Source organism: Camellia sinensis, chromosome 10, assembly GCF_055761805.1.
Source record: "Camellia sinensis isolate YWXY chromosome 10, ASM5576180v1, whole genome shotgun sequence".
In the NCBI taxonomy this organism is placed as follows: Eukaryota; Viridiplantae; Streptophyta; class Magnoliopsida; order Ericales; family Theaceae; genus Camellia; species Camellia sinensis.
The window spans coordinates 143,154,219-143,177,039 of NC_138970.1; the positions used below are offsets into that span (position 1 = coordinate 143,154,219).

The window sequence follows — 22,821 nt, forward strand, 5'->3', positions numbered from 1 at the left end:
TTGATCCACCGGTCGACCGGCTCCCTTTCAAATAGGTAGGTTCAAACCGGTCAAAAAAGTTCAAACAAGTAAAAAAAAAAAAAATAGACTTACCGGTCGACCCATTCCCTTTTAATGCATGATTAGAGCAAACTTTATCAGATTGAGAAAATTGTTTTTTTTTTACTCAAATTTATGAAAAATTTAATTCGCTGTTGGAGATGCTCTAACTGGCATCTTGTTTATTTGGTAAAGTTTATCATGTCCTTCGCTCGTGAGTTTACCTTTTGTATTATTAGGAATTGCTGTGCATTTTCCACTTATTCTTTCTATACAAGGGATTACACTACGTTTGGGAACCAAGAAAAGAAAAGAAAAGATTTCTTAAGGTATAAGAGAAAATAAAATAAATGATTATGATTTCTCTCTTTTTTATTTGGTTAGATTTCATAAGAGAAAATGAAAGAAATTATTTTATGTTATATTACCAAAATAATCTTTTTATATTTTCAATCATTTTATTTCTTTTATTTTTACAGGAACAAATTTGGTATTATGAAAATATTGATTTCTTTTCTCTCTCAATCTCTCTACTTTTGGGAAGATTGAAAATGAGGATTATAAGATAAATGAGATTCTCTCCGTTTCTCTTCATTTCTCTCCATTTCTCTCTACTTAATTTATCCAAACAACTAAGAAAAATACATATCTCTCAATTTCTTTTCTTTTCTCTCCAAATCACTCAATCCAAACATAGTGTTAGTGCTTGTTTAGCATGTATTAAAAAAGTGTACTTTTTTTTGTATGCATACACTTATTTGGATCATGTCTATCAACATCTCTTCTCTATTTTTTTACTCACTTTCTCTACCTTTTTACACATTTTTTTTATAAAAAAATTAAAAAATACACTTATTTAAAACATCTTAAACCACCCCCTTACTTCAGTGGTAGATCATTTTCTTTCTGCTCAATGATACCTCTAAGAAAACATCTTTTGTTTCAATTTCCCAAAACAAAATCCACCGCAGTACTAGTATTTACGTTACTATAGATATAACTAGTGATAATCGGTGTGATACACGAGTGTATATGATTTAAAATGAATAACTTAAAAATAGAATCACAAAACATATAATGTGTTATGATTTTAGATTTAATATCATCAGCACTGATTGTCTTTTATTATTATTTTCGATGAGATTTTGATAACCAAAAACATAAAATGTAATTCAATTAAACAAACAAATAAATAAAAAATAACTGTAGTAAAACATCAATAAGTATCATATTATTGAGAATTATATTTTGCTATGATAAAATAATATTCTGCTGCCAGCTCACAAACAAAACAAAATAAAAGACTCAATTATTCAAATTTCTTATTAAAAAAATAAATTTGATATCAAATGTAAAGAGCAAAATTAACATAAAAACATATAAACTATGTGAACTCACCACCAAAATATCCTCAAAAGATAAAATTTTAAACAAAAAAATATAGGAGATACTTAACAGCCAAGTTAAATTACTCTGAAATTCTCAAATAAAAATGAGTTTTTTAATTTGGTGGGAAAGTCATTATAAGAATGATACACAAATATTTTTCTTACACATTTTTTTCTCTTTTTTTTTTTTCTTTTGTTTGCAATTTTGGTACGTAATATTCAACATTGATGCAATAAAAAGAAATTCAAAAACTCTCTAGCCATCAAGTTTGGTATTAAATTTATGATGTCACCTACAAAAAAAAAATTAAAATTTAGACAAAAAATTCAAATATGTGGAGTATTTTAGCTATACCTATAACAATCTAAAATTATATATAGAGAGAAAGAGAGAGAAGGAATGCAAATATGTGAAAAGCCACTTTTTGACTTTTTAACTTATTTTGAGTCAAATCGCATTTCTATTTTATTACACATTTTTTTTAAAAATTCAAAAAATCAACTTTTAACCAACTTTCCAAAATAACCTATAAATTTTGTGAGATCTACAATAATCCCTCACATGAACTGTTGTTGAGATTCAACGAAGATAATCCTATGAACTTGCAAGAGATAAGTATGGTTGATGCCACCCAACCGGGGTTACCAACCGAGGACACTCCGATGATAAATTTAGAATCCATGAATGATGAGTATAGATAAAAAATAGTCCAAAGTATTGTGTGTGGAGTGCAGGGGAAAAAGGCATACCTCTTTTGTCTAGGATCTCCTACTTTTATAGGAGATATAAGATATTTGTTTTGGTTGGGCCCATTATAGGTTTTGTTTTGGTTAGCCCCAATAAGCTGATATATATATTTTTTTAGCTCCCACAAAATTATATATATAGAGAGAGAGAGGGAGAGAGAAAGTGAGAGGAGGAAAGAGAAAGGAGAACATAATAGTTTTATATATGCTTATAATCAATTAAAATATAACTATTTATATAGGAGGAAAGAGATGTGAAATTGGCTAAATAAATATAGATTATGTTTATTATCTATTCAAATTCTAACTTAAATTATTTTTATTTTGAATTTTGTTGATAGATATAGATTATTTTTATATAGATTTTCAATTCAATTACTTTTGAATTTTGTGATAACTTTTTCTCTTTTTTTTTTTTTTTTTTTTTCCTTGTTGATTGTGTTCGGATAACTATTATTCTAAGAGCATATATTATTAAATTATTAAAAAAATAAATTTTATTTTAAATAAAAGTGACTAGAGAGGAGTGAGTTTGAAACTTAAATGCCACATAATTTTTTAAAATTTTAGGAAATTAAGAATAGAGATTTTGAGGCTTAAAAGTATGCTCACTACATTTGCTTATATATATATATATATATATATAGTATAGATTTTCAAGCCAAAAAAAAAAAGATTGAAAGTGATGTGGTGTAAAAGAATGGAGAAATAGTATTGTTGAAAAATAAAAATGTAATAAATATTGACTAACCTTTTACAATATTAGAAAAAATAATAAAAATGGTGCGATGTTCTCTTACATGATATAGCCTGTTTAGAGATAAGCAGGTTGCACATGACATTTAAAAAAAATATTGAAACTAAGGAAAGTAGGGTTTTTTTTTATCGGAGAGATAGTTTGAGGAAAGAAGATAGAGAGATAGTTTGAGGAAGGAAGATAAAGAGTAGGAAAAAATGTTTTAATTTTTTTAAAATTGGTGAGATAGATTATGGAATATTTTGTTATCTTTTCATTTGAAATCTATAAATTAAGGAATAATTATTATTTATAAAATAATTAATAATTAATTAAATATATTAGTCAATAATTTGTTTGTTAATGTATTTTGTAAATTAAAAATTCAATAATTTTAGAATGAGGGTTTGGAGCCCCTAAAAAGCTTATCATTAAAAATCTCATTTTTCTTATATAATATATAGATTTGCTTTTATATTTGTATTTTTGTTGTACGAATAACATTTTTTATTCTTAAAAGTGTTTAGATAAAAATAAATTTAAATAATAAAAAGATAATTTATAGAAGAAAAAATAATGAAAAGCTGAAAATTGAAATTTGTGAATGGAAAATAAACCACCTTTTTTGCTATAATTTTTTTGTCAAATCTTTCATTTAAATGTAGTCTATCAGTATTGTCTGCTTCTTGCTTTGCTCTTTTATGAATATGTTTTTCCTTCTTAGATGGTGTTTGATAAAATTAAAAATTAAATATTAAAGATTAAAATGTTAAATTTTTTAAGCCAAAAAATTATGGAATAATTTTTTAAAAATCAAATTGGATTGACCGATCTAGGTTCCAATTTGGGTAGCCCTTCAAACCCATTCTAGTTCAAAAAATTTGCCTTTTTTTTTATTGAATCGATAAAATTCATAATTGAATCAATTAATCATAACAGGGATGTAAATTTGGCTCGGCCCGGTTCATGTCAGGTCTCGCGGGCTCTCGAAAAAATCCAGGCAAGGCCAGCTCACGGGTCAAAAAATTAGGCTTAGGGATATTCGAGCCTTGGGTGGGCCGATGGGCCGGGCTTGAATAGTTTTTTAATTTTTTTATCAAAATTTTATTTTTTTCCAAAAAAATGATACTGGACCTCGAGCGGGACGGGCCTTAGACCGGGCTTTTGAGTGGGCCTTGAGCTGTCTAACGGACAGGGCCCACGGGCTGGGCTGGGCTTAAAAATGATGGCCCAAACCGTAGCTCAAGATCCTGAATCAGGCCTATCCCGGACTACTGGTGGATTTCGAGTTTTTCACGGACCGCGAGTCATTTTTATACTCCTAAGAACAACCATCACTGATTGGAGCGAACCAATTGGACTTGACACACGTGGTCAAGCATTGAAAAAGCGAACATGCAAGGTGTGAACTCGAAACAATGGGTCATAGAATTATATATGGAGAGAGAGGGTAGGTGAAGGACTGAGTTTCAGTGGTGACGTTGAGGGAGAAAGAGGAGAGAGACAGAAATATGAGGGCAAAAATGAATTGGATTTGGGTTTGGGTTTAGGATTTTTGAAAATACCATAACTACCCTTTTAATGTCGGTGGTTGGCATGGAAAAATTCCTAAATTTATTTGGAAAGATTTTCATTCAATAAGAAGTGCGACAATTATTTACGAAAGCGGATGAGAATCTTTTTAGGGTATTACTTTTGATGTGCCTTTTACTCAAAAAGAGTTTTGTAATTAATTTTTTCTCATGATTTATAATTTTTTTCATTTTATTTTGTTGTGAAGTTTCATTCTTTTATTGGCCATCTTGAGTCGCAATTTCAGTGTTGATTATACATGTTGATCCGGATGGGCTTCTATTGGGTCTGATTGGAGCTCTGTTGCTGTGGTTACTTCTGTAATTTTCATGGGCAAATTTTACTTAACTCTCTATAGTTTAGACCATGTACAATTTACTTATTTAATGTTTGAAAATAGTCACATAACTTTCGCGTAATTTGTAGATTAAAATACACTTTTAAATATTTCATCCAACTTAATAGTAAGTGTAAAACACACGATAGACACAAAGGGTTATGCTCATTTAATAAAGTATGGAAGGTTTAAACCACACTTTATTTTCTAATTAAATGACAAAAATATTCAGAATTCACATGCTTAAATTCCTTATATATAGCGATATTTTAATTTTTTTCATTAAATTGTTAATAATGCTGATAGTGTACTTCAATCTACAAATCTCAAGAGGATTATGTGATCATTTCTAAACATTAAAGGGAACCATATATAGCCCAAACCACAAAAGGTAAAGTAAAATTTGCCCAATTTTCTTTTAGGCTAGCGTTTGCTTCTTTACCCGTGCTTGGCTCTCTCTCGCTCCCTCCCTTTCAACTTAAACAGTTCCGTTTTATACCTTGAATTTATTTTGGCCCGAGTGGCTCGACTTCCTAAAACGACATCATTTTGGGCAATGTTTTGTTTTTTTGTTTTTTTCCTTTTCTCTCTGCAGATGTAGAAGAAGAAAAAAAAGGAGAAAGAGGAGAATGAGAGAAAAGGGAGCTATGTGAGAGAGAACATATCATCATCATCATAATCAACAACATATCATCAACAACAACAACAAACACCACCACTTCATCATCAATACGTTTTGGCATCAACAACATATCATCATCAACAACAAACAACACCACATCCCCCTTTATTTTTTCTTCCAGATAACTCAAAACAGAAAGAGAGATAGAGAGAGAGAGAGAGAGATATCTATACACACACAAAGAGAGAAAAAGAGATACACAGATCTGTGTATACACACACAAATCTGTTAATGATGGCACCGGTGATGGCGGTGATACCTCTCTCCTCGCTATTCCCTCTTTCTCTCTCTTTCTCTTCTTCTCTCTTCTCTCTCTTCCTCCCTTTATTTCAGAATATAAGAGGAAAAAAATAAAAACTGCCCAAAACGACGTCTTGTTTTGGGTAGTCGAGCCACTCGGGCCAAAGAAATTTCAAGCTACAAAGGATTATTCTTCTTTTTTTGTTTTTCAAATGAAATGTCTGGGTGTATTGCACAGTAGCAGCAAGTTGAGTACAAAACTAAATTCGGGTCTCTCGAGCCATCACATTTCGAACTACGTAGCGGCACCGTTTATCTCTATCAATGAAGTCCTTATATTAGCCGCCAAAAAAAATGCCCCCCTTAATGAACCACTAGTTGAGGACTTTCCATCAAAACTTCAAGCAATCCTTGGACTCTACTCAAATTCCAAGTTTCAAAAATAATAATAATAATTAAAAAAAAAATCAAAATTAAGATTAAAATACACACACAAACACACGGCACACAGGAGACTTATATAGGAACTGCAAGAACTTTGGCAATGCAAGACAAATTCCCAAGCTAATATACATAACAAAACCTCCTGATTAGTAACTGTCCATGAAATTTAAAAAACTGATGCATGTAGCAAACTAAGGGTTGGTTTGGGATGTTCTAAAAAAGTGCACTTTTTGACTTATTGGCTTATATGGATTGGGTTTAGGTTGGGTTTGATGTGATATGTTAGAGAGGTGATGTGATTTAAATAAGATGATGTGACTTAAATAGGATAGTGACTTTTTGACTTTTTGTATTATTTAGATCATGCCAAACTTGGCCTAAATCCTCCAAGCTTTTCAACACAAACAATGTACGAAAAAGGAACAAGAATATTCAACGGTATTGTAGAGACGGAAAAATCTATGAGTCACTTGATGCTTTGTCTTTACCAGAAGATGAACTAAAAGTGTTGTCGTTGATGGATGACGAGCTCTGTCCCAAGCCAATGATGGATGAATACAAAATAATTAAACTGTGCTTGCCTTTCTCCTCTCAGGAATTACATACAACAAAAAAAGAACAAAAGGGGAAAAAAATTAATTACATACTAGCATATTTCTCCAACACGTGCATAAGATGCTCAAAAATAGCAAAAATGGTTTTATTTTGTTTTTTCCAAGCTGAGACATTTACACTCAGCGTTTCAGAATGAATGAATCAATAGAGAATTAATTTCTACTCAGACAATAGTAATACAACAATATGAATCCCAACTGAGGGTTGTTTGTCAGAAATTCTTTAATATCTTCTCATTCGAAACTCCATCAGCTACAAGAAGAGAAGTAACTTCCTGCACCATAAGCAGTTATTATACATGTTATTCCTCGTTCCAATTTCAAAAAGCATGCATGATTCTTTGTATGTTTTCTACTCAGTGGAGGATGATAAATCCATGCCATAATATGTACAACAAAAATTCATATATAACAATATATATATATATATATATATAAGAAGAAGAAATGATAGTGTAGAGGAAGTAATTTTTGAGAAGATCTATCAAGTATCAACATACGGAGAACAGGATGCATTTTAATTTGACATAATAAAGTTAGCACTGCAAAGAGCATGTCAAAATTCTAGAAATCATATATTCCTGATTCCCAAATCTGTCTCCAGTATAGACCATCTCATTTATTCCATGACCTTTTCCTTTGTGGCATATAAAGTCCCCTCCTATAAGAATTAGTTCAGCTTGACGCGTTCCCCACAATATTCGTCAATATCTTCCCAAATTTGTGTAGATGTTCTGATCCAACCTGAAGAGCATAGGCACTAATTCCATCAATTGTATTTTCACCTATTAAGTTTTACCATTATCATCTTATCCCCTTTTTTAGTCACGGTTGTAATATCTTCTTTTAAATATTTATGTACTATTATGTCTACGTCATTTTTGTGCCTATCTTTATTCATACAGTAAGGTTATATTATATCTAGTATTTTCTATCTCATTTGCTTTCTTTCCTACCCTTTTAATTTCTTGTAAGAACGAAAAGTACATCTCATTCTAATCAAAATCTGTACTAACTCTATCTCTCTGCCTGTAAGAGTTCCTATATTCTAAGTTGCTAACTAAAGCTAAAATCATGGAGTAACTTCTTCACCCATACTTATGCAAAGTACAACGAACCCTTGCCCACTTTCCACTGCACTCAAAGGCAGTTGCAACGTCACCTAAGAGGAACACCTTCATATTTACTCGAATATTCTTAGCATCCACGTTCATATGGGGTTCTGATCTGACAAAGTTTTACGTGGTTCTCAGGAACCTAATGCAACACTCCTCATTTATCCAGGTTTGGGACTTATTGTGTAAAGACAAAACACTAAGCACGCACAAGCAGTGTTTCCAAGCACTCACTAAAATTAAGAAGAGTATTGGGAACCCATTTTACATAACTCCAATCACCAGAAACTGAACTTGCCTAATAGGCACAAACAAATTGAAAATTGCACAATTCACCTTATGACTACTTTTTCCTTTTCTTGGTTATCATCACTCTGTTGAATATGATTTAGCGGCTCTGGCCTATTATTTGCATTTAAAGTTATAGAGCTAAATTAGAAAGCTTTTGAAAGAAAAAGAGAGGGAAAAAATTCAATCCACTATGGAAAATAATTAGAAGTTGAAACAAACAATTAAATCCACATATAAAAGTACACCGGACCTATAGTTAGCAATAAAAGAAAAGATAAAATAAGAAACAGACGGATTTGTGAAGTGTTTTAAGGTCAAACCAATGAAGTACAAGAAGTTATTCCAAGATGTTTGCCCATGTTCAATAAAATACCAACTAACAATAACTGCAACAGCAAGCATTATGAATTTGATAGAAGTTGGTGGCCCAAGGAAGACTAAAAGGAAGTTGGCTCCCAGCAGTTACTGGAGAAGATCTCACGGAAAACTCGTAGCCAATCAAAGTCTACAGATTGTGTAAGTGTGGTAGGTAGAGTTGAGTGTGTTAGGTGAGAGTTGAGTGTGGTAGGTAGATGTAAGTGTGTTAGGTGAGAGTTGAGTGTGGTAGGTGAGTATGTTTTTCTCTTCTATATATAGGAGAGTGATTGTATACATTCAATAATATCAATAAACATATATCAATCAATAATACAATTCTCTATTTCTTTATACATCAATTTTTAACATGGTATCAGAGCAAGGTTAACAACCTAGTCATTCTGCTTCACCGGCGGGCGGCAGCCTCGCCTTGGCCGCCCGCCAGACCTCTACACATACCTTCCATCCGTTGCCATGAATCCCATAATTGAATCATCGGAATAGTCGCCGTCATCCACGGCTTCACCTGCGAGTCGAGCTGGCTCATTCAGCTCACCTCTGTCCTCTTCGCCAAGTCCGGCTTCGCCACTTGCGCCATCTTCTTCTTCCATGCACACAGCATGTTTGCCTGCCCTTTTGTTGATGTACTCGACCAGCTTATTCGGTTCAAACATTCCCTTCACAGTCACTTGGGAGTTATTCATATCTGTATCCACAGTCATCACACCCTGCATCTTGTGGATGCGGTACTTGATATCCTCTGAACAACCTTCACAGTGCATGTAAATCTTCAACACGACTTCAACTACCTTTGGCTGCACCTCTTGGCTGCACCTCCGGAGAGGATTACTTTCACCTTTCCAGTAATCAACTCGTCTAGCACTCTCGCTGCTAATCTGTGCACATCGGTCACGCGCCTCCCCTCCATCCACCGATCGCCGTCGTGCATTCCGGCGAGATCTCAACCATTCATCCCTAAACCTCTCGCTTGTTCGCTAATCAGACCGAGAAAAGTCTCAGGAATTGGAGCGAATCCGAAGAAATTCGATTGCAGAGCGAACTTTTCAATGGCTGAGAAACGCCAAGGGAAAGTAGATGTGTTCGATTCGGAGGAAGCTCTGTCGGTTTCTCTGGCCAAATACACCGCTGATCTATCGGAAAAGTTTGCGAAGGAGAGAGGTGCTTTCACCGTTGTTTTGTCTGGAGGTTCTCTGATCAAGTCGCTCAGGAAATTAGTCGAAGCTCCATATATTGATTCAGTGGATTGGTCGAAGTGGCACATCTTTTGGGTGGATGAGAGAGTGGTTCCTAAGGATCACGAAGATAGCAATTATAAGCTTGCCTACAATGGTTTTCTATCTAAGGTACCAATTACCACCTGTAATGTCTACGCCATCAATGATGCACTGTCAGCAGAGGCTGCAGCTGACGACTATGAGACCTGTCTCAAACATTTGGTTAAGATAAAGACGGTGGATTTATCCGAGGCTAGTGGGTTTCCAAAATTTGATCTCATGCTACTGGGTATGGGCCCAGATGGACACGTGGCTTCTCTATTCCCCGGACATCCTCTTGTCCATGAGAGCAAGCAGTGGGTGACCTCCATCAAAGACTCACCCATGTGACCCACGATGTTCAGATTCTCCGACCTATACATCACAATTTTACACACACAAAAAAAAAAAAAAAAAACAGCTTTGTTTTCTTTTCTGCAGCCGGCCACCAACCGACCTCACTTCTTCGCCTATTCCGCTGGTCTTTTCTTCTTGCCTCCGTCCTGGGCGGCCCTTGACGGTGTTGCCTCCGTGTTTCCCACTCCACTGGGCACGATCACTCCACCCTGCTCCTCCACTACAGCATATGGCGGACCTCCAAATCGGAACATCACGGTGGCCTTCCGCTTCAGCTCCTTATTTTCCGCCTTCAGCACACTTATCTCTGCTCGCGCATCCTTATACATGCGTTGGAGCAGAGCCAGTTGGGCGTTTAACTGCTGCACCTCATTTGTCCTACTCTGCAGCCGGTGCGACAAGTTTGTGACCGCAGTCATGGTTTCAACACATGACTTCAATGTATATTGATTCGCCTCAATATCTGATTGCGCTGCCATTCTTTGCTCCACAGACCGCATAGGAAAGGTCAACGGAGCAAACTCAGGGGCGCTTGGTTGAGGTTCACGGGCAACCGCACCAGTTATCTCTCTTGTGGACTCGTTGAGGTCGGAAAAGAGAGTGAGCAGACTACGGGACGAAGAGGCCATGTTATGGGTTGCTGAGTGTTTCAGAGAAGGGTTGGTTACAGAGTGTTACAGAGTATCTCTCTCAAGACAACGAAGAGTTTCTCAGAGGTTTTTAGCCAGTTTTTTTGTCTTAGCCTCTGCCTCTGCCTCAGCATCCGTCTTGGTTAAATAGCCAAGGCAGACACGCGCATCGCGCGCTACTTGACGCCAGACGACAAAACGGGCGCGCAAGCCAATGTGGTGACGCGCATCGCCATCATGTCCGGCACATCTTTTTATGACTTGGGCTCGCCTTTGATGGCACGCCTTTTTATGGATTGGGCACGCCTTTTGATGGCACGCCTTTTGATAGATTGGGCACACCTTTTGAGGGTGCGACTTTTTAGGGATCCGACAAGACTCTGTAAACTGTCCCGACATTGATTCCGGTTAGCTCCTTCATGGGTCCGACAAGACTCTGTAAACTGTCCCGACATTGATTCCGGTTAGTTTCTACAAGGGTCCGACAAGACTCTGTAAACTGTCCCGACATTAATTCCGGTTAGCTCCTTTATGGGTCCGACAAGACTCTGTAAACTGTCCCGACATTGATTCCGGTTAGTTTCTACAAGGGTCCAGCAAGACTCTGTAAACTGTCACAACAACTGTCACAACATTGTCTGCTACAACGGTCCGACATGACCCCATAAACTGTCTTCTACATCGGTCCAACACAAGCCAGTGTCTTCTACATCGGTCTGCCATTACCATACAGTCTTCTACAACGGTCTGACACGACCATACCGTGTCTCCTATCCTGTTTTATTTTATTTATCAGTTTACTTTCCTGCTTTGTTACTCTCTCCAAACTCAAGTTGGTTAGTATCTATCCTCCTTGAGTTTGAGGGGGGCTGTAAGTGTGGTAGGTAGAGTTGAGTGTGTTAGGTGAGAGTTGAGTGTGGTAGGTAGATGTAAGTGTGTTAGGTGAGAGTTGAGTGTGGTAGGTGAGTATGTTTTTCTCTTCTATATATAGGAGAGTGATTGTATACATTCAATAATATCAATAAACATATATCAATCAATAATACAATTCTATATTTCTTTATACATCAATTTTTAACAGATTGGTTAAGTCAATTAACGAGTTCCTGTAGAAAATTCAATTTTATTACTATCTAAGACTTCTGAAACTATTTCCATGGTTACAAGTCCCACAATAATAACTGCACTCCATAAATTGCAACAATTTTCCATTTTACGAAGACTAAAATTTGATTCCCAAAAACAGAGTTTTTCCTTGGACATCTACTGAAATTTTACTTCAAAAACATTTGTCAAGGGTTAGAAAACTTGGTCAGCACTCTATTCACGTTATCTTACTCCACCCAATTTAAAATTCTTTTCTATATCCTTGCTGAGCTTTCATATGCACCATACTAGTGGCCGCTATTCATGCAGGCAGGGTTCTAACTTTTAATTGTACCACTTCTACCCCTCTCACTCATCAGCTTCAATTTCCTCATCTAAGCTATGCTAATCTATTCATGCTATATGACAGATTGCCCAGGACAGCATTCGATAACAACAGCTAGGAAAGTCTAAGAAAAGTGAGACAAATATATATATATATATATATATATGTATCTTCCCATAACTAATGTTGTTCATCCTATCAGACAACTTGCATGGAAATTTATTTTTAAAGGATTGTATCTCCACCGAGGAAGAGAAAACCATAAGCAATTCCTAAATGTCTGAAAAAATGCCCTAAATCTTAAAGTTGTCCATCAAAACCAATCATATCTGCCCTAATTATACCAAAAACAAAGTAAAAATAAACATAACAAGAAAGACATATATTAAGCATCTAGAACTTTGCTGAGGGTTATACCCGTACTATACTTAATTATGCATGCGATTATGTGTTTGATATGAATTTGCAAATTTAAGTATGGGAAATATGTGAATTTGGAAAAATATCTGTTGAAAGTAGGAATGTCTGTTACAATTGAAACTTTGAACTAAAATTGAAGGCCTTAGAGACGCGATAAACAAAAACCAACTTCATATCTGTGATTAGCATCATTTATAGAGCTTACGGGTGAAATTTTGAAAAATTATGATTCGTAATGATTAAATCATGTTTTGTGAGTTGGGTCAAATATGCGTGTTTAGTCCTATTGTTCTTCATGGTTGCTTTAGAGCTCTAGAGAGTGAGTTAGAGAGAGAGGAAGAAAAGGAAGCTAGGGATTGAAGAAAATCAAGGGGCAAACCTTAGAATTGAATTAAGGTATGTTAAATTACTTACAAACTTTGTCTCTAACTCATCTTTGTCTTGAAATCAAGAAGAAATTAGGAATTTGAGCTAGGGTTTTGAGTTGTATGGTGGCTTGAGCTAAAGGCATGAAATTGAACCCTAATCTCTCCATTTTTGTTTGATTTAAGTTCACTCTTGTGATTGACCCATGAAATAAACCTTAGATGATTCATGAAAACAAGATTTGTTGGAAGATTATTCATGGATTATGTATTTTGAACTTGTCTATGTAATGTATGAATATGGGAAAGAAATGAGTCCATGAAATTGTTGTTGATGCAAGATTGATATGTTTAGTGTGGAATTACATTTGTATCATGCTTATATATCATGTTTTTGAGTTGTTTTTACATGAATTTGGGCTTGGGAATGAGATGAAAAGGTTTGCATCTTTGAGGCATTTTCAAACTGCCTGAGTGAACCAAGACCGCTCGTGCGACCACGGGCTCCGCACGAGCGCCCATGAATTAAGCCTGGACCAGCCCCTCACTGTGCACTCAAGTGGCTGCAACTTCCACACGTGCGGAGACAGATCGCTCGACGTGCGGCCCAACAGGAAAAAAATTGTGTTGTTTTGCCTTACTTCCCCCGGCTTTCGGAATGCAATCCCAACCATATTCAGACCCTTTTGGGAGTGAAATGATGCTTAGAAACTCATTAAAGAAGGTTGTGAATAATGAAAGAAAAGAGTACAATTGAAGCAAATAATTCACCGAATGTATGTGTGTGAAATGTTTGTGTAGGTCGTATGGCCGAGGAGACACTGCGAGATCAAACACACTGTGAGTAGTAGTATTATACACTTATACTTTTTGTTGCGTATCTTGAACCATGAATGGTGATTGGTGCCAACATTATGAATTGATTAAAAATGATGAAACTTCATTGATATTACATAACATGTGCTAAATGATTAGGCCCGAGGCCTCTTGATAAATGATTGGGCCCGAGGCCGCTTGATAAATGATTGGGCACGAGGCCGCTTGTTATATGCTTGGACCTAAGGCCGCTTGGTTTATATGATTATGGACATTGTAGAAATCTTGTGATCATCTACTTACACTGCTTTACTGTATTATTACTAATTGAGTTTCGCTCACCCAATTTTATGTATGCACATGTAGGTGATCAGCAGCATGGAGAACACCCTTAGAATCAGCTTCAGGAGCCTTTTTGTGATCCAATCAAGTCATGCCTCCAAGACGGAGTTTTGTCTTGACTCACGCCACACCTTGACCTTATTTTGTTTTTGCTTTTATGGTCTTGAGTTGTAAACACTATGTCCCTTTTTTTTTTTGTTTCATTTGGCTTTTATATTTTTGTTGGACATGTAAATGTATTAATGTGTTACATGGTTATCTCTATGATCTTGCTCATGATTGGTATAGCTCAATGGATTTCTTTTTATTATATGCTTCCGTTATGGCCCCACTAACATAAATATTTTGTACGATCGTATGAGACCTTCGGTAATCCACGGATTACTGACCGGTTATAACCCAAACTTTTAAGGGCGGGTTCGGGTCATGACACAGTCAATGACTATCATAACTTTTTTGACGTTTAATAGTAATAGCACAAAGGACACTGTTTTAAAATAAAACCTTATAACAGAAAAGGCCATAAATCATTAAAAAAAATCCAGAAAATCATTAAATAGAGTAATCAGTGACTGAAGAAATTGAATAGTCCCTAAAAAATGACAAACCTCAGTCATCTGTTTCTGTCCACATAGCACAGCACCAGTGGCCTGGGGGCTATAAATTTTTTTGGCCCTGGTAAAAGCAGCCTGAAAGAGTAGTTCTTAAATAAATAAATGAAGTTGTTTATAAGAAATATGGAGTATGCATGACAGGCATGCACTACCTACCTGTACATAGCCACGTTCACCTGTCCAATTATCATCAGGTTGTGATAGTACTGGCACAATTTTAACACCCAAAATTTCCCAATCTTTGAACCTATCCTATCAAAAATTTAAAAATAAAAAAGAGGCAGAAACAAAAACTTCAATACCAACTCTAATGGAGGATTTTGCATAAATGGACATTGTACAAATGTAAAATAATGAAAAAGCCACTCAACAAAACCTGATAAGCCATTGTTTGAAGGTTTCTAGCTCCATAATAAAGCCTCACGTCAGGTCTCTTATTAGCGCTGAATCCTGATTCAATCAAAGGCCGAATTGGGCTGCATGCAATACGGAATAGTAAAAAGAGAAAGCCAGAGAAAACATCAAGAAAAAGGCATATAAAGGCACATGAAAACTGTAATCTAGACATCTAAATGTGCTATCTTAAAAACTTTGACATGAAATATGGTCTCATGCCACCAAGCCTAGATGCAAGCAAGAGGAACACATATAAGCAACCAATGGCATGCTGCTCATCTTAAGTGGTTGTTTAACAAAGTCAAAGCCTAAAGAACAAAAGACTAGGAACAAATCCTAATGAGGAAAATAAGAACATTTAAAAGATCTACTATTATTCATAACTAGGATAATCAGTGATAGTCACCGTAGAAATCAGCAAGCGATTAGGTTATGTGTTTAATATTGCATGCAATCAGAACTGTGGTGAAAATGCTGAACTGTAATTTTAAAACCCTGTCACTATGGGGATGAAGGGCATCTAGGCTTGAAAGCAAAAAAGGACTGAAAGAGCTGGAACAGTAAAGTTAGGTTGCACATAGATCAGACACCTTCTCAACTCCCTAAGATTAATATTGTTATACGAACTACTTGATGCCTTTGATTCAAAGAAAGAGGCCAAAGATTATCATTCTGATTGGATTTGTACTACATTTCAATTTTAGTACTGTCTACTGAACTTCAAATAGTACAAGGAGTGAGAATCTCTCAATAAGTGGCCATTGCAAACAGCAAGAAAGATGCAACCCACGTGAAAATGAGTGTGGCCAATAATAAGAAAGTGGAGTTAGGTGCCTGTGCTCATGCAGATTGAGGCTTCTACGTTGGAATCGAGAACGAGGGATATGAAATAAATGGATTCTAGGTTCCACCCCATCAAATCTTCTGCAGTACACTTTAGCGGGGTGGCAAAGGTATCGTTAGAAATGTCAATGTACAAATTCATGAGAGGTATCATCTTTCTCACAACCAGTTCGGCATATTGAATTTGCCGGCATAGACATTTCATGTGCAGTGAAATCAGAATTGGACTAGGGGGTAGAGAGATTTGAGAGAAGACTAGAAGGTTGGAAGAGGCAGCATTTGTCAGAAAGAGAGGGAGGGACCAACTCTTAGTGGAAGTACTCTATCAAGCAGTCCACAGTACTTTCATTTCTTGCCTCTATGGTGATTTGTCTTGAGAGGTTCCAAGAGGATCTTCTGTGGCCTGTGTTAGGGAAGAAAAGTATCGCTTGTTTGCTTGGGATGTGACTTGCTTTTCCAGTGTAGGATGATCACTTAGGAAGCAAGAGGTTGGGGGAATTTACTAACCCTTTTGTTGGATAAGTTGTTTCGGAATGAATGCAATGGACAGGAACAGCCTCTGGGAGAAAGGTAATATGGGAGTGAAGGGAAACAAGAAGGGCAATTGGAGAAATGTATTCTCTAGAGATACTGTGTGGAGGTAAATTAAATACCATATCCAGAGAAAGAGGGTGCCACCAATATAATAACACTCAACCAAAGCCAAAAATGAAAATTTATACCTTAAAGCGCCAAAGACTCTACAAAATCGAAAATTTTCTCTACAGAGAGACAAACAAAAGAATGAAAAGAATTGTATGGCTTACCTTTGAATGAGGCAAGGCAATGTATATATATTGAATCTAGATTACAAACTAGGAAATAAAATAATCAAGACACTAAATCCGTGATTTGTACAATCAAGGATTTTATACAAACTACCATAAATACAATATTACGATTTCCTAATTCCAACAAACCACACCAAACACCCAAAAATACAAAATAGCCAGAAAATTATAAACTAAGACTTGCACACCATTTAAAGATCTTTGATATCCAAGATTTTCTCCTCTTGCTTACTCTCTCTCTTTCCCCCCTAAAAGGAAAAGAAACTGAAGCCCACAAAGATGACAAGTAACAAACTCTATTCCATAAGACATTAACATCTTCCGTCTTGTCTGCAAAGATTCTAGCATTTTGCTCCTGCCAATAACCCAAAAAAATGCATTAAAGAAACAGTCCCACAACACTTTCGCCTTCTTATTACAACTGAATCCCCAAAAAATGTCCACATAAAAATCTTTACTTTAAGAGGCATAACAGCACAACTGCTTTCCAGATTCGCTTATGATTATAAAATGGAGGGACTAAGATTGTCAATGATGGTTTCAAAAAAGGATTTGCAAGAGTATAATCCTGAAGATTAAATGTCTACATCCTTATCACAAAAATTAGGTCTCAAGGAAAAATCATCTATGATGATAGCCAACAAAGAAACAAGTCACTCACCTCACAATTATTGAGATTTCTTGAAATGTTACAAAATTCCATGAGATCGGAGCCAAATGAGAATAGGCCATAGAAGCATTTTGAGAGCGGACTAGCAGTACAAACATGATAACAGTGCATACAAAGAAGAATCACCCACCCAAACATCTTCCCAAAACCAAATATTTTCACCATTTCCCACTTTAAATGCTAAGAAGTGGGAGAAAAGTGGAGAGGAACTAGAAATTAATTTGCCAAGGAGGACAACAGTTACCCCAATTGACCACAAAAGAATCCCAACCATAAATTCAACTTCATATTTACTCTTAATAATGGAATGCCACAACGAGTCAAGCTCAAAAGAGCATCTCCCATAATTACTTACCAAGTAGGGAAACCGATCAAAGGTTGATCCCTCGCTCTTCCAGGAAAAATACTTAAGATATCCCAAAAAAGAGCCGAAATCAATTTCCAAAGCTCCCTTGAAATTTAGCAATGAATGAGCAGACAACTCCTCTCCCTCCCTCCAAACTCTTACGGAGATCTCTCACACATCTGGAAAAAACTTATACAGCCCAAAAAATAGCCAAATAAAACTCCAAAGCTCCCTAGAAACGAATGAGAAGACTACTAATGAATTGCCCACTTTCTTACATATACAACATCAAACCATAGGCATAATTTAATCAAATTATCAATAGTGATAATCTTTCCATAATCCATTGAGCAAACAAAGAAAACACCCCTTAGAAGATTCATTTGGAAATCAAATCCCTTTCCAAGGAAAAGACAATTCCAAGGAAAGGACAATTCCAACTACCAAACCTATAGAACTTAACCTCAAAATGCTTGGCTTACATAGCATCCACCTCAAAGCATGCTTCGTTTCTCCATAATGCCCCAACACATAAAGCTTCTCAAGGAGCTTCAAAAAAGAATCTGCCTCCAATCTTTGCAAATTCTTGTGCACAGATATATCCCAAATTACATGTTGTGCGTTCTTTAGAAAATAATCTGCTATGGCAGCCCCCTCGTCTACCACAACCCCATAAACGCTTGGTAATTCATCTCTTAAGCTGCGTTTGGATTGGGGGATGTCAGAGAAAGTGCATGATTTCCTCTTGTTTGCATATTTAATAAATAGAAGAAGATCAAAAGGATGATCAAACTCCTTTTATTCCATTTTTTGTACACCTCCGAAATCTGGAGATTTTTGGAGGGGAAGTGAAGGGCAATGAGGAATATTTTGTTTTATCTACAAAAAAGGGGATAGCTGGAATTTGTTTTTTTTATTAGAATTGGGGCAAAATTGGTACTTATTAACTGCCTTTCTCTTCTCAGACAGTATTACTTCCATTCCCTTCCTTTCTCATTCTTATTATCCACAAACAATAGGACGAATAATCTTTCCCACCCCTTCTCTTTCTTTCCCTTCCCTCCCCTTCCATACAAACATAGTGCAAGGATTTCTCCCCATACCAAATAAAGCTTCTAAAATACCTTATTCAAGATTGCTATGATTAAGGAAGCTCCATACAAAGTCCAAACTATATCAATCTCTTAGGGTAGGATAGTGTAGGATTATTTTTCTAGAGCATTGCAAAATAGGGATGCATAATCTATATAATCCTTGTTCTAGCTATAACATGGAATTAGCAATTGGGTAATTGGGAGGATGGGTTGAGGTGGGAGGTGACAAAAGAATATTCTCAATAAGATTGTTCTATAAGAGTCATGTGACATTGATCCCTTGTCTTTCTTGGAAAGTTACTTATTTGGAGCACCAAGGCCACATCAGGAAAAAAAAAAAAAAACTCAAAACAACTTATTTCTATTTTTTCTCCTGAAAACAAATACCAAATTAAGGATTGGTGTGTCAAACACTTGTCAACTTGACCCCCTTATCCAATAGGCGTTGGGAAATTTACCGCCTTTAGTAGAATAAAAATGTACATAAGAAAAACAAGTCAATTTACTTGGGAAATTTTCACGTGGCAAGGAACAATTGAGTGGCCGTATGTGGCATGGTGACAGTGCAACATGAATAATGGGGTCAAAATGCTGAGCCAGCAGGTTAAATTCCATTTATTTAATTTTAATTTGATGGATAAAGAAGAGATAATAAATCAACCATAATCATTCCTATATTAGAGGAAGTGGTTAAACTTATTTCCTATATTGATGCTAAAGTATCTCACATTCCTACTTTGTTGCCTAGTTAGTTCACATGTGAAAAATATTTAGGTGTTTAGTGGGCCACATGGTAACCATTTGATAAGGAGGCCAGCATATGAAACTGTTAATAGAAAAGTGGCTGCTAAATTTGAGCTCCAAGCAAGGGAGACATGAGACACTTGGCACATTTTGAGATAGACGCGTCTTAGCAGTTGAGCAAAAAAAAAAAAAGGTAATTTTTGCATTATAAAAATGCTTCATGGCCAACATTTTAAGGGATCCACCACCAAACATTCAAGACCAACTCTTGCATAATCATATTCAACTTAGGCCTTGTTTGGGAACATGACTTTTTGGCCTAAAAGCCAAAAGGTTACTATAAAAGCTAAAAAGCCAACAAACTAAACAAAAAAATCAAAGATTCCTTTTTCACTCTACTTTTTGCATATCTTTTCGTAAAAAATCAAAAAGTCATTCCAAACATAGCCTTCGTTTGGGATGTGGGTTGGCTTTTTGACTTTTTGGCTATTTTAGCCTAGGGCTAAAAAGTCTCGTTTGGGATAGACTTTTTGACTTTTGTGATAAAAAAATGAAATGATTATGATTTGAATGTGATGTTTTGTATTTTTGACTTTTTAGCCCATTTTGTTCTTTTTAAGGCTAAAATAGCCTCAAACCAACATCCCAAACATAGCTTATACTAGTTTTTTTACTTCATATTTTAATAAAAAAGCCAATTATTTTCAACAGTTTCTAACAAATTGCCTTGTTTGACTACTCAATTCGTCAATCTTTTTGTAAGTATCTTTACTTCATTTCAATTGTGCTTCATTTCTTATTAATACAAGTTCAATTTTCTTTCATGTTTATACTCATCATTTGAGTTTCCATTTATTTCCACACCTAGCAAAATTAGTGAAGTCCTCTTCATGAATATGTGGTTCATCCTCTTAACCACACACAACCTAATTCCTGCCTAAGAAATCAAAATCCTATACCTTGGACTAGGTTCAAAAATCCTAACACGCTTGCGCAATCAACATACATCACCACCTACGTGTTCACTCTCTTATATCTGCTCAACAACCAAGACATGTCTACCTCAAAATGTGTCAAGTGTCCTGTGTCTCCCTTACTTGGAGCTCAAATTTTGCAACCACCTACCTACTAATGGTTACATATGATGACCTTATAAAATAATTGTCATGTGACCCACTAAATACCTAAATATTCTGCACTTGTGAACTAACTACGCAACAAAATAAGAATATTTGATAACCACTTCAACATCAATATATGAAATGGGTTTAACTACTTCCTATAATATACGAATGGTTATGACTGATTTATTATATCTTCTTTATCCATTAAATTAAACGAAATTTAACCTACTAACTCAGCACTTTGACCCATCATTCCTGTTGCATCGTCACCCTGCCACATACAACCACCTAAGCTGTTCCTTGCCACATGTAAACTTGTCAAAATAGGTTCAAATAATTAGAGAAAAGAAAACTGGTCTACCAGCTACGAATTAAAAATGATACTCTAGCAAACTGTGGTTATCCTTCAAGACCTCATTATGACAAACTCTCCTATGTATCTCCTCTCAAATCCAATAAAAAATCTCAATTGGAACCATTTTCCAAAGGATCATCTTCTACTAACAACCCATCCGATGCTTGTGCATTGCTTCTTTTGTAATTTTCTCATTCCTTTTCTACCAAGTTATTAAGATTTTATCACTTTTATGTTCCTCAAAATTCTCTACCAAACACTTAAATTTCAGCATTGCAAGGGTCTATATTTTACAGAGTTGACCTGCCCAACACCTTCTGATCCTTGGTTTCAATGTATCCATGATTTTGAACTTCCAAAAAAAAATTGAAAACTAAAAGAGACGAAAATATTGAATATGAATATATCAAGAAATAGAATATCGCCATTGCTACGAATTCATAGGGAATTGAAAATGAATTGATTCGGCCAGAAGATTTTACCTAATTCCAGATCCGGTGGCGAAGACTAACACAGTTGGATATTCCTCTGGCGGCGAAATTCGATCCAAATCGAAACCTCTCCCCATGACCTGACTCAACTCCACAACATCTCCTTTTCTGAGCCCGCAGAGGAGCTCCGCCGTAGAGCCTGCCACGCTCTTCACCAAGAATTCGAACTCGCCTCTCGCCGCAGCCAGGGACGGCGGCGACGCGATGGCGAGAAACGAAGGCTTGGCGACGTCCGGCAGCCGGAGCTGGAGGTACTGGCCTGCGCGGGTGTAGGAATCGACGAGGTCAGGGGAGTCGGAGACGTCGATGGTGACGTGGAATAGGGACTCGGCCGCGGGGTGGACGACGGTGAGAGGTGCGGGAGTCCAAACGGTGCTGTCTTGGCGGACTGCGGCGGCGGAGATAGAGAATAGGCGGCGGGGGTGGTGGTGGCGGCGGATGAGGTTTAGGTGGCGGAGGATAGACATGGGAGGGTGGTGGTGATGGAGGGCATGGGAACGGAAGTGAGGAAGAGAGGGTGGTGTTAGAGAGAGAGTAATAGTAGTCATGTTTTATGTGACAGAGAGAGAGAGAGAGACTAGAGAACGCCGCCGCTAATGGAGGAGAGGTGGTGGTGATGGACTGCAGTCCGTTAAAATGCGCAGATTGCACGTTGTTAAGGTTGCTTAGATACACCCACGTGGCCTTATCTTTGTGATCCTGTAAGTTTGGAGGATAAGTTGTGGAAGGTACCCAATTAGGGTGTTTTAGGAAGGAGATATGCGTGGTAGCTCGAAAGTCGAGCAGTTCGAATGCCTCGAGTGTTGAAATGATGTTATTTTGATATTTTATTTATTTATTTATTTTTCTTCTTTTTTCTTCTTTGTTGAATTGGTTTGAGAGAAAGAGAGAGGTGAGAGGAAGAGAGAACAGGCCAAAGCTTGATCGGCTGAAGTTTGATCCGCCATGGACGGAGAGGCCAAAGCTTGATCAGCCGAAGCTTGATCCGCAATGGACGGATCGGCCAAAGCTTGATCCGCCATAGACAGAGAGGGCGAAGCTTAATCTTCGGCTATGGGTCTTCGACTATGGTTTTTTGATTTTTTTTAATTTTTTTTGGTGATTTTTTCAAGTTGGT

General features: G+C 36.4%; 1 protein-coding gene and 1 pseudogene across 5 annotated transcripts; one reads left to right on the forward strand and one right to left on the reverse strand.

The window, feature by feature from the left end:
• Positions 1-6,257: 6,257 nt before the first annotated feature.
• Positions 6,258-22,496, reverse strand: LOC114317949 (fruit protein pKIWI502). Of its 5 annotated transcripts, none has more exons than XM_082892478.1 (7): positions 21,696-22,450; positions 17,113-17,235; positions 15,188-15,287; positions 14,968-15,063; positions 14,806-14,886; positions 6,563-7,074; positions 6,258-6,376 (listed from the first exon to the last, which is right to left on the reverse strand). In XM_082892478.1, the coding sequence occupies exons 1-6, from the start codon at positions 22,250-22,252 to the stop codon at positions 7,012-7,014; spliced, it is 1,020 nt and encodes a 339-aa protein (XP_082748604.1). In that variant the 5' UTR covers positions 22,253-22,450; the 3' UTR covers positions 6,258-6,376; positions 6,563-7,011. The 5 variants fall into 5 exon arrangements, with proteins under 5 accessions (XP_082748604.1, XP_082748607.1, XP_082748603.1 ...); XM_082892479.1 differs by lacking the exons at positions 6,258-6,376; positions 6,563-7,074 and adding exons at positions 7,562-8,712; positions 11,900-11,928 and having other exon boundaries at positions 21,696-22,453; XM_082892481.1 differs by lacking the exon at positions 17,113-17,235 and having other exon boundaries at positions 21,696-22,496.
• On the forward strand, positions 9,216-10,187 carry LOC145801348 (putative 6-phosphogluconolactonase 4, chloroplastic pseudogene; annotated as a pseudogene).
• Positions 22,497-22,821: the final 325 nt, after the last annotated feature.